The 17328-nt window shown below is 41.6% G+C and overlaps 1 protein-coding gene across 2 annotated transcripts in view; it reads right to left on the bottom strand.

Moving 5' to 3' along the window:
- Positions 1-17328, bottom strand: part of Rsbn1l (round spermatid basic protein 1 like) — a 56188-nt gene that overhangs the window by 25571 nt on the left and 13289 nt on the right. For both annotated transcript variants that reach the window (XM_040735140.1, XM_040735139.1), the window contains exons 2-3: positions 10933-11049; positions 1461-2101 (exon numbers count right to left, since the gene is read on the bottom strand). In XM_040735140.1, coding sequence (XP_040591074.1) covers positions 1461-2101; positions 10933-11049 — 758 coding nt within the window. The remainder of the gene's footprint in view (positions 1-1460; positions 2102-10932; positions 11050-17328) is intronic.

Consider the following 17328-nt stretch of genomic DNA (forward strand, 5'->3'; position numbering starts at 1 on the left):
AACCCTCATACATACATTTTAAAATGTAAATACTGTCCTATTTTCCAGTATACTGTATGCAGCAGAATGCACACCAAACATGCTATTGGGAACATCAACTGAAAGAAAATACTAGAGCAAAGGGCAAGCCCAGGATGAGGGTGAGACTTTGTTCTGCTCCTAGTAGTGCTGACAACCTCAAAAGCCCTTCAGTAGAGAAAGAGCTCCCAGAGACTACTATGTCCATCCCATACACCAGAATGTTACATCAGTCACTGCTACCCCCAGAAGAAAAAAAACTAGAGTCAGGGGCAGCAGTTAAGAGTACAGGCTGCTCTTTCAACGGACCTGAGTTCAATTCCCAGCACCCACATGGCAGCTCACAGCTGTAATTCCTGTTCCAGAACATCCGATACTCTCACACAGACACACATGCAGGCAAGACACCAATGCACATAAAATAAAAATAAACACATTTAAAAAACAGCTATAGTCAACTGGCTATAGTCTAAACTTTCACTCACCTTTGGTTCAGTGACAAAGGCACTGGCCTTTAGATAGATACACATTAACTTTTAAAAAACCGCAAACTCAATTTTGTCTCTAGTTTCTAAAATAATGTTCTGCAGAAAAGAGGCGGAAATGAAAGTCAGCTCAAAATACTGTGGTGGTGTGAATGAGAGTGGCCCTGTAGCTCAAAAGTGTCACAATCTCCCAGTGGGCAGACTACTCAGGAAGGGGGTGTTACTTTGGGGGAGGGGTTACTTTGAGGTTTCAAAAGCTCAAGCCAGTCCCTGTCTCTTTGTCTCTGTTTGTGGGTCAGATGCAAACTCTCAGCGACTGTTTCAGGCCATGCCTGCCTGGATGCCTGCCACCCATTCCCATCATGATGATCATGGACTAGCAACATCCAATTCAACGCTTCCTTGTATGTGTCGCCTTGGTGATGGTGTCTCTTCACAGCAACAGAAAGAAAGGCTAGAATGTACTAATGTTTTCACATAGTTACATACTAAGTAGTAACTACTCCATATTACAATATATTTTATACTAGTCAGTGTGTATTTAGCACCTACTAACTTGATGGGCCCAGTGCTAAGCACTTACAGGGCATTACAAAGAAGACAGCTGTAGATGATTTACAGAGTTAAAAGGTACTATTTTAAGGACTGGAAAATACCTAGTTAAATTAATTTTACTTGATCCAAGTGAAATCCTCGTCCAAAGAAAAAGGGGATGGAGGGACAGGGGACAGACTCATAATATTAAGTAGTTCAGTAACTGATTTTTAAGTCAAATAAAAGCAGAAATTGAAATTTAAAGTTATAAATTCATGTCAAGAAGTTACTCCCAAAAAGTTTCACTGTGCTCGTCTTACCTTTTTTACCTCAAACTTACAGTAAGATTAGGAGGAAAATCACAAGTCTATCTACAATGTACAATTAAGAGCTATTTAAAAAAAAAAACTAAAAACCTCTTACCTGAGCATGAAAATTGGACATAGTCGTCGTCTCTATATCTTTCTTTCCCAATATCTCCATTTTCACTGGTGAATTGGGAAAATTATAGGAAAAGTAGTCTAAAAAGTCAGGTAAGTAAGTAGCTGCCCCATGAACAATACCCATTACATAGAAAGCCGCAGCACTTTCGTTTTCACTGAACACTATGCCCAGGAATTCTTCTGCAAACCTCTGCATCTCCACAGGAGACAGGCAGGCGAGCTCGTCACTGTAGGCATGAATGACAGACGCACCTCCATTGGGCTGGTGCTCGGCATGAATGAGCCGCTTGAACTCCAAGGTATCCAACCTCTTAAGGTTGCTCTCAACGCGTGCTTCCTTCAATGAGACAAACGGGAAGTCCCCGTTGTCAGGGATTTTAGAACCACAGTTCTTGCCATCCAAAGGTTTTCCAATGCGATCCTTTATGTTATCATTTAAGATGCCTTTGGCTTCTTGATCTTCAGCGTCAGACAGCAACCCTGAACAGACGGTCTGAATAGATTTGCTATACATTTTTGGACGCTTCCGTTTCTCATTCTCTTTGTGTTTCTTTTTCTTTTTCTTCTTTACTTTTTTAATCTGTAAGTCTTCTATATTTGCTTTTGGTTTCTCCTTCCCACCTGTTGGGACAAATTTCTTTTGAAACTCCATATTTTAATTACTAAACAAAAAAATGCTTTTAGGAACTGTTTTGTCATAGGTAAGTTTACTTCTAACACTTCTGACAAATCTCTGAATTCACTTTTATTCAAAATTTGTCTTTCCTTCTCTCTCGTCTATTCTCTGCTTTTACATACACATGGACAGCAGGCTAAAGAGACAGAAGAGGTGCTCAGTACTCACCCGAGTAATGACTGAGCCAAAGTTCAGAGCACGCAGTCTCAAATGTAAAAAGTAGAAGCTCAGAAATAAATGTGAGCAATACCCTTCTGACGGTTTCATGGATATATTGTAAAGTTTACTTTATCTGAGGTTTCTCAAAAATGAAATCCAGCCAGGCTGTGATGGTGCATGCCTTTAATCCCAGCACTGGGGAGGCAGAGGCAGGCGGATCTCTGTGAGTTCGAGGCCAGCCTGGTCTACAGGCAGGGATACACAGAGAAACCCTGTCTGAAAAATCAAAACAACCTCAAAATCCCTGTCTCATGATAAAAAAGGGGGAGGGGGAGGCAGGGGGGAGGGAGGGAGGGAGGGCAGGCCTCCAGATGCCAGGGAGACTTACACATCACAAAGTCAGAAGCATCACACAGCGGAGCAAGTGTCAGAGCACAGCACACAGCTCACAGCTCACAGCTCACAGCTCACAGCACACAGCACACAGCACACAGCACATAAGCTACACTCACGTCTACTGGAGCCATCACAGCTCACAATTCCAACTCAAGACCCAGCAAGCAGCCTACAGGAGATGGCAAAATTAGAACCCTCTCTCATACACTAACTGTGTTCTACTGAGAGTAGAAGGACTTTATGCTTATGTACTGAAGAGTTTCCCAGCAGACCCTGGGTCAAAATCCCAGGAATAAAAAACGAATCGACTACAGAGTCAGTGCCAGGACAGGCTCCAAAGCTACACAAAGAACCCTGTCTCAGAAAAAACAACAACAAAAACAAAACTAATCTAATTCACACAGGCTATTTAATCAGAAAACCTGTGTACACAAAAACACATACACCATTTACTTTTCTATTTTTCTTATAAAGAAGTAAGCAGACTATGAAAATATGTGTTTCAAAAAATAGTTTCCTAAGATAAATATGAAAGGACAACAAGGTAACAACTCAGAAAAGAAGACATTGCTTCTGCTACCTCCTTTTGGTTTTGCTGGGAGGGTTGCTGAGTATGTCTGTGTACCACATGTATGCCCAGAGCCCTTGGGGGCCAGATGCCCTAGACCCTGAACTACAGACAAAAGTGGGGCTCCATCCAGGGTACTGCGCATTAATCCCGGGTCCTCTCAAAGAGCAGCCAGTGATGGGGTAAGTCCTTCTGTGTAGATGTAAATAAAGCACTGTTGGCCAATAGGAGTCTAGGAGGATTCTGGGAAATGTAGTGAAGAGAGTTGCTGCCATGTGACCATGGGAAGAGGACCCATGAGTCCTTATAAAAATATATATTAGTACTTACGGGTTAATAATTAAGCCAGAGCTAGCCGATTAGAAACCATAGCAAATGGCCGACAGCTTCCTAATTAATATAGTGTCTTGTGCTATTTGGGGGCTAAAGCGGCAACAGAACCCTAAAGCTGGCGGAAGAATGTGCGTTACACAGCCAGTACTCTTAACCATGATTCATCTCTCCAGCCCTCTTTTCCAGGTATTTTGGTTGTTTTGATGACAGTGACTCACGATGGCCTCCTGACTTAGTGTATCGGGACTATAGTGCTGAGGCCTGAGCCATCACACTCAACTTTGTCACTCTGTCCTTACGATAGTCCACAAATAAAATTATCCCACCTGCCTATTCTGGGGGAGTGGGTGTGCATTTCTGAGATGAATCTCAAATAAGTTCAGTACAGCCCTGAACTCCTCCTCTTCCTCCTTTCCTAAGTTCTGGGATTAGAGGCATGCCCACCACCTCCAGCATCATGCAGTGAGTGCCAGACAAAACCCAGGGCTTCGGCATAGTAGGGTGTACATCATCGCCTGAGCCACATTCCCAGCCCTCACAACGCTTCCTTTACAGGAAATGTTCCGTGTTCATGCGTCTCTCATTTTAGTTTTCATCTTTAAAATGAAATTTCTCCGGCCAATTCCCAAGGCTTGAATCTCAAAAAGAACCACCTCCACCTGGTGTGTCTCCTTTATTCAACACTCTTTTACTTTTTAGTGTGTGTGCACAAGCCTGCAATGCATGTTACAGTCAGAGGACAACCCTCAGGAGTCAGCTCTTTCTTTCCATGCAGGCTCCAACGATCAAGTTTGCCATCTAAGTCTGTGGTTCCCATCCTGTGGGTCACAGCCCATCAACATCCTGCATAGCAGATATGTATAATGAATAACTAGCAAAACTACAGTTATGAAGTAGCAATGGAATAATTTTATGGTTGGGGAATCACCACAACATGAGGAACTGTATTAAAGGGTTGCAACATTAGAAAGGGTGAGAAAACAAATTCAGGTGAGCATCTTAAAAACAAAAACTAGGGACTACGCATGTATGTTGCTCAGTGGTGCAATGCTTCTGTTGAATGCAAGACGCACCTGTACCAATTCCAGCACCACATAAAACTAGGTATGGTAGCCCCTGACCTCCGAGGTAGAGGTGGAAGGACCTGGAAATTCAAGGTCATCCTTGGCTACATATTAAGTTCTAGGCTAACCTGGGATACATGAGATACTGTCTCAAAAATTAATTATTCAAAAAAAATAAAGAGTAAAAGAGCAGAGTAACCAAATGAAAGAGCAAAGAAGTTTTAAGCAAAATCCAATAAAATAAGAAAAAAGCCTATCAAAGAGATTAAAAAATATAATTTAAAGGTTGCTGATTTGGTTGGTTGGTTGGTTGTTTTTTGCTTTGCTTTGCTTTGGTTTTTCGAGACAGAGTTTCTCTGTATATTCATGGCTGTCCTGGAACTCAGAGATCTACCTACCTCTGCCTCTGGAGTATGGGAATTAAAGGCTTGGGTGGTGCCACCACTGCCCAGTTCCGGCATAGGTATTAATAGCAGTCTCAAACCCCATAATGGAAAGTGCATGTAAACTGTACAAATTAGACCATTTTGGGATAAACAAAACCTAAATTTAATTAAACTCACCCTTAACATGTTTTTGTGTTAAAATAGGAAATACCCTGTAACCAACCACATTACTTTGAAATAGAACAGACAACATTTAGTCTACTCCCTAGTGTTCAGGATGAACCAAAAAAAATATTACAACAGTCAGCAATCTAAAAATGAAAACTAATACATGAATAGGAGACTCTTAAGTTGGGCATCAAGGAGCTAAATAATGCTGGAAAATTACTTTGTAATTAACTATTACAGTGTGCAGAGATGATATGCCTAAGACTGCTAGAGAGGCTGGCCCTTGCCTGGCGTTTGCAAACTTTCAATTCTGAAGGGTTCCTACTGTGTGCTTTACTGTTCTCATTTGTACAAATAATATTCTGTATGCTGAGTACTATTTTCCTTTTGTCTGGTCCACAGCAGGCAGATGGTGGTGAACCCTGAGTCACTCATGAGCTTCCCAGCACACATTCTATGCATGGTGTCACAACTTACTGAATTAGGCTTGTCCTATGGGGATCCACTTAGAGAGAACGCCCCCCCACCCTGATAGTATCCTATGCTCTTCAGCCTCTACACATATTTTCCTTTATATCTTTCATAATAGTAAATCATGACACAAGAACAACTATTGTGCTGGGCCCTTGAGTCTTCCCTCCTCTTCACAGAACAGGAGTGGGGGCTTGGAACCCCCGAAGAACAGAAGAAACCCCCCTTTCTTCATATGCAATTCATTAGATTCCTATGTAGAAAATCTCAAAGTACGTTAAGAAAATATCATTTTGAACATCAATACTTGTGTCTTACAGTAAAAAATAGCAGAAGTTCACATTACTCTAAGCCTGTAATTCTAAGAAAACCCAATGACTCTGATGTATATAAAAGTCTTTGAGATAAACTTAGAACAGAAACAGAACTGCTGTCTAAGGAACACAGACAACTCTCAAATTATGTAGGAGGCAAAGTAGGAGGAGGGCGCTGGAGCTCAGCACAGGCAGGACGCAGACTGGGCTGGGAAACTCCACACAGACAGACAAGGACTCCACACACGAAGACCTAGGGGTCCAAGTGGGGGTGCCAAACTGCAGGCAAAAGAAGCAGGAACAGGAGAACTCAGATGCACGCTCAACAAGATAAAGGGACACCCGCAAGGACAAGAAAGGAAGAAACAGGCGCATTGAAAGCACATAGAGCAGACCAGGCGGCGGACATGTGACCGTAGTAACTCAGGAGCCCTGAAGCAAAGGATACCGATCTTGGACCAGCAGTCTGGCAGTGGTGGCACATGCCTTTGATCCCAGCACTTAGGAGGTGGAGGCAGGCAGAGTTCTGAGTTCGAGGCCAGCCTGGGCTACAAAATGAGTTCCGGGACAATCAGGGCTACACAAAGATACTCTGGGGAGGGGGGGAGAGAATAAAATAAAATTAGTAAGTGTTCCCTGATACTAATTTCTTTTTTTTTTCCTTCTTTTTTTTTTTTTTTTTTTTTTTTTTGGTTTTTCGAGACAGAGTTTCTCTGTATTGTTTTGGAGCCTGTCCTAGAACTGGCTCGGTAGTCCAGGCTGGCCTCGAACTCACAGAGATCCATCTGCCTCTGCCTCCCGAGTGCTGGGATTAAAGGCATGCACCGCTAACGTCCAGCTTCTGATACTAATTTCTATCACTAACTTTGGTATATCTTTCATGCTAACAAAGTAAAAAAGAAAAAATTTACACAGAAAGCTGGATCTTCTTTCATATCTAGTACAGGAAATAAGACATTCCACTGTTGGGGGAAGTCCTGTGCATTTGTCAATAAAGTACTGTTGAGCCAATAGGAAACCTAGATAGGAGGGACTAGGAGTCGAGGAGGATTCTGGGAAGGAGAAACACAGAGAGTCAAGATGTAATGCCATGGGGGTAGGAAGCCTGGAATCATTCTCCGGTAAGAGAAATACTTAGATTAACAATTATGGGGTAATTACTTAAGTCAGAGCTAGCCAGTAAGAAACAAGCAAGGCCAACAGCTTCATAATTAATATAGCCTCCTGTGTGTTTATTTGGGGACTACAATGCGGCAGAGCCCAGGCGACTGGCGGGTGATAAACCAAAGCGGCTAGCAAGGAAAAAGCTTCTCTTTAACAGAATGGTTGTCAGGAGCAGGATTGAATTTCCACGCAAAGTAACAAAAGATTTAAAGGAATTTTAGAAACAGAAGAACGGAGAGAAGCACAGATTTTTGGTAGCAGCATTTTTCTCAGGTGGGCTCTGTTTTGCTAGCGACGAGCCGAGATTCACGCGGTTCGCTTACGGGAGTCTTCCTGACTCGGCATAAAAAAGAAAAAAAAAAAACCAGCCAGCAAGGTTGTTTTAAGAGACTCTGCTAACGATCGAAAGGTGTGTACGTACAGCTGGAAGTGGCAGCATTTGCTGGATGTCAGCATGGACTGAGGCGGTAAGCTGTAGTCACGCTTACGCCCGCCATCTTGAAAAAAAAAAAAGGCAGTTTAAAACAGCCGCGGTTTTAACAGATAAGACACGTGGCCAGAAAAACGTAAATATTTACAGTAAAGTCAGACTTGGATGAACAAACCTCTAAAGGTTTACAGTGTGTTTAAAAATATACGTGAGATTGAGAGAGAAAATGAAATGGCAAAGTGGTAAATAAATACAAAAGCCAGCGTTGTGACGCACACCGGTAGGATTTACTCCAGAGGCAGATTGGCAGTTATGGGGTAATTACTTAAGTCAGAGCTAGCCAGTAAGAAACAAGCAAGGCCAACAGCTTCATAATTAATACAGCGTCTTGTGTGTTATTTGGGGACTACATTGCGGCAGAGCCCAGGCGACTGGTGGGTGATAAACCAAAGCAGCTAGCAAGGAAAAAGCTTCTCTTTAACATTCCACTCTATTACCACACAGAGAAAACAAGCAGTAATAGTTTGCTGATTTTCAGTCTATGGTCTTCAGGAAGCAATCAGGTTTTAGATACTGCATGGATTTGTGGGGTGGCACAAGCGTGGGTGGAGGGGGACAACCCTGAGTGTGGCACACTGAAAACTGAGTATACCGCCTCTAGCAGGTTGACCGTTCTGTTGCTCCACATCAACAACAGATGAGTCTACTCTGACCATCTCCACACAACGCCACAGATTGGTTTTGCTGGAAGTAAAAGTCAACACATGAATTCCCATTCCAAATGAATCATGCTTTTACTAGTGTGATTACCTATATACTACATATTGAGGACAGAGAGTGTTGGTTTTGTTGCTTTTTAATCCCAAAAATTACTCTTCTGAAGATGTTTCCAAGATTCCTATCTACTTTTGAGTGAATCTGACATTCCACACTTTTACTTACATAATTAATCTTCACAGCAGTATAAATTATTACTTACCTCCTCTATATAGTAATCATTTCCTTAAAATTTCCTAGTCATCCTAAAGGCTACAAACTAATTTCCAAACCTACTTCATCCTTTTTATTTCTTTTCATCACTAGTTTCTCCTTTACTCACTTCAAAATCTAAATTCCCCATCTATTCAAGATAAATACTGCATAGTCCTAGAAAATTCTCAGTTCAACAGGATATTTCCATGTATATGGTCTCTAGGGACCTAAGCACAAATGAAGACTATATGAGTTTAAATGTTCTGAGGTCACAGATTATGTATCACTGCACATTCAAATAAGGAACGAAACAACTATTTGGCTAAACCAATAGGGTGCAGTTAAGTAAACATTTGCTGCATTACTCACTAGCTGCTTGGCAGCATAACTGTGTATTCAAGTCCCGCCCCAAAGGCTTACAGTCTAACTCCACAGCAGTGAAAACACGAGAGCAGGGATGGGCCATTCCCTGGGACCACACCCACGGGGTGTGGGGCACACCTGCCACCCTTGCACTTGAGACGCAGAGGCAAGCAAGTCACAAGTGCAGGGTCATCTCTGCACTTCCTGTCTGAGGTCAACCCTGGACACTGGAGAGACGGCTCAGGGGTTAAGAGCTCTGGCTGCTCTTGCAGAGGACTGGAGTTCAGTTCCCAGCACCACATGGGTGTTCACAGCCTCCTTCCTGTGACTCCAGTGTCAGGGGATCTGACCTTTGTGCTGGTATCCACCAGCACCAGGCACAGACATAGAACACATACATGTGTGCAGGCAAAACAGTCATTTTTTTTGAAAAAAATAATAGATAAAACTATAGCCAGGCATGAAAGTACACGCCTTCAAACCCCAGGACTCCAAATGCAGAAGGAGGAGGATCCATGTGACTTTGAGGCCAGTCTGTCTACACAGCATGCTCCAGGCCAGCCTAGGCTACATAATGAGGCCCTGTCTCAAAACAAAACTAAAATCTCCTAACCAGGGCTATATTTCTTTTAAAGTGCAAAGAAAACCTGGGGCTGGAGAGCTGGCTCAGCGATGAAGAACACTTGCCATCTTCTGGAAGACCCAGGCTCAGTTCTTAGCACCACACTGAGTAGCTCACAACCACCTCTAACTCCAGTTCTCAGGACCTGGAGGATTCCTGATCACTACATACATAAAATAAACAAACCCCCGAATATAAAATTCTGACTTGTAGAAAGGTTCATTATATAAAGAAACAAAGAATATTTGTAAATATGACAATGATATGAAAATTCAGAGTCCATATTTATCATAATTAATTACTATGTTTCATATCCAATATTGCAGTGTTTTCTACCCTCGTGGATAAAAATGTTTATCGACACCTACATTCAATCTGAAATTAGTGGAAGTCAAGGGGTTCTAACCAACAACTGTCAATCTAACAGAATAGCAAATGCCTTCCCAGCTGCCTAACAAAAGAATGTCACTGATTCATTCTTTACTACTAAGTGAATTTAGACTGTTCTTATCTCTATATTGTAGCACAGTTCTGATTTTTGATTAGGATTTATTTTGTTACTGCCCTACCGTTCCCCGTGTATAAACAATAAGTGAACATAGTTTTAACAGAGAAACAAGAAATAAAGGGGACATTTGGGGTTTTTTTGTTTTGTTTTGTTTTTTAAAGACCAAAAAGGAACTCTTGGGCACAAGAGTGGTAGAGCAGGCCTTTAATCCCTGCATTCAGGAGACAGCAGTAGATGGATCTCTGTGAGTTCGAGGCCAGCCTGGTCCACAGAGTGAGTGCCAGAACAGTCAGGACTACATAAAGAAACCCTGTCTTGAAAAGAAAAGAAAAAACAAAACAACAAAAATCAAGATACTCTTAAGCAAGCAAGCATAATAAAGTAACACCCCTTCTGATTTAGTTCAGAGTGACATGTTCCTCTCAGCCCTGTTCTATGAGGAGTGATTGTGCTCTAATTTCTGTTAAAAAAAAGCATTTCTGTCACCATTTCAAACTATATAAATATGATTACAAACTACAATACATACACCAAATTATACAACTTATTTTTAAAATCGTTATCTGTTTAGTGAAGCTTAGCCATAAAGGCTTTAATAATTCATTAAATACGTATACCAAAGCAGGTCACCATGTAGACTTCGAGTCCCTAACACTAGATATAGTAACTCACTGAATACATATACCAAAGCAGGTCACTACCCAGACTTCAAGTGTAAGTAGATTTTACTCTTCATTTTTTACAGCGGTCCTATTCTTAGCAAAATTCAGTAGCAAATAACACTTCTTATTTTAATAGGTTGGCTACTTAGACTGAACATTATAAAATGCAGAAAACACTCACTGAATAGAAACTCACTTTTCAGCAAAATCTTTACATCTCCATTTTCTTTCTTGATCTCACTCATTACTTTATGCTTCTTTTTTTCTCTCTCTTTTTCTTTGTCTTTCTCTTTAATTTTGTCTTTGATTTTATCTGAAAAGACAAAAAAATTTAAAACTGTTAAAATCTTTTTTCTCCATGAACTTTAAGTTTAATTTCTAGAAGAATAATACACGAGACAGCACAGTGTAGTTATACACGCCTTTGATTCCAGCATAGAGGGAGACAGAGGCAGGACAGAGTAGCCAAGGGCAGACAGTAACATCTGATCCCCCAAAATAGACAAAAAACAAAACACCATACACACAAAAATCCTGATAACTAGAAAAAAATTGTCATTTTTTCCCTCAGTTTTAGGACACATTTCTACATTTTCTTCACTGAGCATACAATACAGATCAAAATTTATCACTGCACATTTAATTTCAATGATTATTTTTCACTGATTTTATGTCAACCACAATACAGGACTGATTCAAACTACATAAAATTTATTGGAGCGGATAAATAGACTGGAAAGTTATTGTTAACAAACTTCCAAATCTGAGGGATGGTGGTGGACACCATCTTCACGGGATTATCATATGAATTAAATGAACACGGAAAATAACTACACAGAGCTCTTTCCACTCTCTCTTTCCTGCTGTTCCCCTGGACACACAGACTTTTCCTGTCTGCCTCTTCTCTTCTGTCCTCTCTGTCTCTTTATCTTTTCCCCATCCCTTCCCTTTCTAATAAAACTTCTCACTTAAAAAAAAAAGGAGCCGGGCGGTGGTGGCGCATGCCTTTAATCCCAGCACTCGGGAGGCAGAGGCAGGCGGATCTCTTTGAGTTCGAGGCCGGGCTGGACCAACAGCCTCCAAAATAATACAGAGAAACCCTGTCTCGTAAAACCAAAAAAGAAAAAAAAAAAAAGGAAAATGACTTCACAGAGCTACAGTAAGACTAGATACTAGTTTCCTTAACCTTCTACATTTTAAGAAGAACATGGATAGTTAGCAATACTTTAATGTTAAATTATAGGGCATAAGAACTTATTGATCTATATCCTAAAAATTTAAACAACTTTATGAAATGCATACTGTCTTATTAATTTTTGTTTGTTCAGCCAACTTCCTATGAATCTAGTCAAGGATAAACATATGCAGAATGAAAACAAAGCAATATGTTCCTTGCCTTCAAAAGCTTATTATTATTATAAGCTATATTGGAAGCACACAATCTTGTAAACAGCAATTTTACAATATATACGAGTAATCCCTTAAAAACTTCTTACTTTCTTTTCGTAAGTATTACCCTAATTCGGGCAATAATCGTGTGATAACTAGAATGGCATTCTCAATCACATCTTCCTAGCAGAAAGAAATATAATACCATTTGCAAATTTGCATTTTCAAGCAGCCACATTAAAGCCTAATAAGCAACAGGTGAAATTATTTTTGGTAACACATTTTACTTAAGCCAATACACCCAAAACATCATTTCAACATGGAAATGACGTCTCTAAATTACTGAAATACTTTACGTTCACGTCCTCCCCTCTTCCTCCCTGGTGCGTCTATGAGGTCGGTGGGGTGGGAAGCAGGCATTCATACACCACAGCGTGCCTGTGGAGGTCTGAAGACAGCTTTGCCGAGTCACTTCTCTCCTTACCTACCTTTCACATGCGCTCTGGTGACTGAACTCGGCCATCGAGTCTGTGAGTATCTCACTACTACTGAGAAACTGAAAATTCAACCTTGACTGCCTCCTTCAAATTTCAGTTCTCCACCACGGCACAGCTTTGATAAAGTGAGACTACATGCTCAAAACACAGAAGTTCAAAGTTAATTGCTGCAAGCTTGGTGACCATCAAGCTTTCAGACCCCTCCTGGTCTTGATTAGAGGCATGAGGCAAGCAGACCTAAGTGAGTTCAAGGCCAGCCTGGTCCGCACAGTAAGTCTGTCTTCAAAAAAAAAAAAAAAGTACAGTTTTATTTTCCACAGTCTAATCTAAACTTTAGAGTAAATTTTCTAACTTGTCTTCTCATCATATGCCTTAGAATGACAGCACCAAATATTCTACTGTAAGAACAACATGGTTTGAAAACCCAAACAGCATAAGTACAATTTTATTTAGAAAGTGTTAAAAGGTATCAAGACAGTTACTGGCAGAAGAAAAGATCAGAAAAACAAACCTGGCACTCAGCAGCACACCCACCTTACAGCAGCTGGTGTCTGGCACGGAGTTAAAGTCATGGGGAAGGAGTACTCTCAGCAGATAGCGGCTAGTCATGCTCAAACCAGAGCAGAAGCTGCTGAAACTCCAGGACACACTGAAGAGCTACACGAAGTGAGCCAGCGATACCCCAGAGGCAACGCGCTAAAGGGAAAACTGGTTAGCTACATTCATTAGTCTTCAAGACACGAGACTCCGAAACACAAACCACAAGGGAGAAACAACCATCAGTTACTATCAGTCAACACGGACTCCTCTAAAGACGGGCAACAAGGCCAGACTGGGTAAGGACGGGTCAAAGACTCACAATAGAAATATACAGAAGGCTGAGTAGGGGTGGCACACGACTTTAATCCCAGCACTGGGGAAGGAGGAGGAGGATCTCTGAACTCAAGGTCAGTATAGTCTATAGAGAGTTCCAGGACAGCCAAGGCTACATAGAGAAACCCTCTCTCGAGAAACCGTGTCTCAAAACACAATAAAATAAAATATATGCATGCAAAGATATGCTTCACACCATGTGTCTCTAGAACTTCGAACTACAAGATGTCACTATGTAACTATTAAATTGGCCAAAATCCAGAAGAACATTGACAGTCCTGTTAAACACTAGTAAGTAAGCAAGTGGAACAATGGGAATTCTCATTGGTTGCTAGTGAGAATGCAGGAAGACATGTGGGTGTTTTCTTATAATACCACACATGATTTTATGAGTCAATAAATTTCACTGCCTAGTTTTTATCCAAAAAACTAAAAACTTAGGTCTACACAAAAACACATACATAAAGGTTACACCAGGTTCATTCATAATTACCCAAAACAGAAGGAAGCAATCAAGATATCCTTCAGTGGATGAATGCAAACTCTGATACATCCAAGGGGCGTGGTGGAGAAGGCTCACTGTAGAAAAGAGGGAGAGGCCGAGACGCCTGGAAAAGTACCTAGAGACATAGAGCCAGCACAGCAGGCTGACTGGGCCATGGGAGATGGAAGAGGGGAGAGAGAAGCAGGAGAGCCAGGAGGCTAAGAGGCCAAAAGGTAAACGGGCTAGCATAGCCAAAACGGCTGGCTTACATAGAGTAGTCTGGGTGGGTGGCAGGGCATGCTAGTCAGGAGGTAACAGGTTGGACTGAGGGATGCTGAGAGAATCTGAACAGTGTCTGCTCTGGTGTGTTAGAGGGCACCTCACTTGGCCTTTGGTCAGGGTTTGAGACCTAACAGTGTATGTTACTCACTCTCCAGTTAAATTGCAAAGAGTTTACTTTGCACTCCCCCTGCTCACAGCAGACAATACATCTGCACTTGTTTAATTCCTGTAAGATATAAGCAGAAGGACAAAATCAGGGAGTCATAATATAACTTTTTTAAGATTTAGAATTAGCCAGGCATGTGGTGGAGCACACCTTTAATCCATCTCTGTGAGTTTGAAGCCAACCTGGTAATGTAGTGAATTCCAGGAGTATCAGGGCTACATAGTAAGACCTTGTTTTAAAACTAAGAAAAAAGAGGTATGGGGGCAGGGAGGAATGTAAAAGGAAATCTTTACCATAAAGAAACATGTGATTTGACAGGCATGAGGCAGATAGTATGTGTTTGTTCATTCAAGTAGACATGATTTGCTGAAAGGGTAAATGTCTTTAATCAGTAAAACGGATGTATATTAAGAACCTGAGGCTGTGGTGGCATTCACCTTTAATTGCAGGACTTGAGAAGCTGTGGAAGTCAGGTCTCCAGGTTTGAGGTCAGCCTGCTCTACAGAGTGAGTGAGTTCCAAGACAGCCAGAACCACACACAGAAACCCTGCCTCGGAAAACAGACAGAAGCAGAGAAGACTGAGACTGAGACATCTAACTCCATTCAGATAAGTTCATAAGGATGTGTAAACTGCTGAACTGGGAGAATCTTGGAGCTTGCTACTTGTACTCCTAAAACCCAGACTATGCAGAGCCTTTCATTTTGATTATTCCAAGATTCTTTTCCTTGATAAATGAGAAAAACATAGCTCAATTCCTCCTACAATAACAACAACCTATATCTTGTACAGCACTACAAAGTCTGTATCACATAATATTCAAGAACAGGAGAGCTGGCGTCAGAGTGATAACTGGGAGTTAAGATCACTTGCTGTGCTTGCACGGGACCAAGCTGCAATTCCCAGGACCCACATGACAACCCGTGGACCAGATCATTCTTAACTGCAGCTCCAGGGGACCCAATACCTCCTCTGTCCTCTACATGTGTACGCACACACGCACACACCTGCAAACAAACATTCATGATCTACTTGGTTTTTCTTAGCCTGGGGAAGAGGGTATCTTAATTGAGAAAATGACTCCATAGGACTGGCCTGTAGGCAAATCTATGGGACACTCCCTTAAATAAGTGCTTAATGCGGGAGGGCCCAGCCATTGTGGGTAATGCGACCCTGGGCTAGTGGTCCCTGACTGAGGAAACCAGTAAGCCAGGAAGCAGCACTCCTCCATGGTGGCTGCCCTGAGTTCCTGCCCCGACTCCCTCCCCTGATGGTCTGTAAGGTGAACTATAGGCTGAAATAAAACATTTCCTCCAAGTGACTTTCAGTCATGCTGTTTTACCACAACAGAAATATTATTGTCTTAGAAACACAAATCCTAAGACACACACTAAAATGATAAATATCAGTAAAACAGGGAAAAGGACAACAGGAAAACAGTGGCAGGAAAAAAAAGCACAGCAACAGGGGAAAAGCAAACCTTTAAAAACAGAGCAGACTCCAGTGCTACAACTATGAAATTGAAATGTGCTGTGATATGGTGGGAGCAGCTCAGGCTCACGTTCAAACCTGACAATAGCTGGTCAACGACACAAGCAAGCGACTCAACTGCTGTGCCTCGTTATTCCCATCTGTAGGAGATGATGGCATTTGTCTGCAGACTAAAGCCTGCATATGCTCTATTTCCAACACTGTATTTGATAACTAATGAAGCTGACAGTACAATTTTATTAGGAATAACAGTCATAGCAACAGAGAACTGTAACAGCAAACTTTGTTTGTTTGTTTATGTTTTAGGTTTTTCGAGGCCAGAAGAGGGAGTCAGATTCCCCAGAACTGGAGTTACCAACTGTTGTGAGCTGCCCTGTGGGTACTGGGAACTGAACCCGCTGTAAGAGCAGCCAGTGCTTTTAACTGTTGAGCCATCTCTCCAGCCCAAAAGATTGTCTCTAAAAGTGAGATAGAAATCCTTTTCTGTTTTCAATATTCTACAAAACTAAGGCATGAAGCAGTAAGACACTGTATGTGATGTACCAGTTACAGAACTATCCTGATAATTGAATCAAACGCACTAAAAAGCTGTTATAGTAAATGTGATCTCCAAGTAAGTACTGTATTTAAGTTATATTTCACAAGACAAACAATAAAGAACACAGTTCTTTCTGATAAATGATGACATAAACGAAAGAACCAAACTCTTATTCTACAGTTTTTTTAAGACAAAAAGTTATGGATCAGGGAAGATGTCTCAGCATCTTGTCCCAAGCCTGATTACCTGAGCTCAATCTCTGAGTGGCAGAGAGCCGACTCCTCTGTCCTACACACACAACAAAAATAAATAAACTATTATAATTTTTTTGAAAAGTCTAAACCAGACAGACAGTGGTGGTGCACGCCATTAATCCCAGCATTTGGAAGGCAGAAGCAGGCAGATTTCTGTGAGTTAGAACCAGAGTGCTCTACAAAGCAAGTTCCAGGACAGCTAGAGTTGTTCCACAGAGAAACCACTGTCTGAGGGGGAGGAGGGGCAAAACCAAAACAAACAAAGTATCCCCCAAAAAACAATGCTAGCATGGGAGTGCATGCTTTTAACCCAGCACCCAGTAGACAGAGGCAGACAGACCGATCTCTGTGAGTTCAAGGCCAGCCTGGCCTACATAGCAAGTTCAAGGATAGCCATGGGGCTACATAGAGAGAATATCTCAAAGAAAAAAAAGTTTACTTAAAAGCAACAAAAGCGAAGCCTTAAAAACTAGTAAGACTTGTTTTATTGTCCTATACAGTATTTCACCCATACAGACGCAGAAGGCTACGTTCTACTCAAGACAGCCCCACAGATGGATTGGGGTCAGGTGTAGGAAGGGAGCACCGTCAAGGACTTCCTGAGACTCGGGTGCCAGCT

This window comes from Mesocricetus auratus, unplaced genomic scaffold (genome assembly GCF_017639785.1).
Source record: "Mesocricetus auratus isolate SY011 unplaced genomic scaffold, BCM_Maur_2.0 Super-Scaffold_100043, whole genome shotgun sequence".
Classification (NCBI taxonomy): Eukaryota; Metazoa; Chordata; class Mammalia; order Rodentia; family Cricetidae; genus Mesocricetus; species Mesocricetus auratus.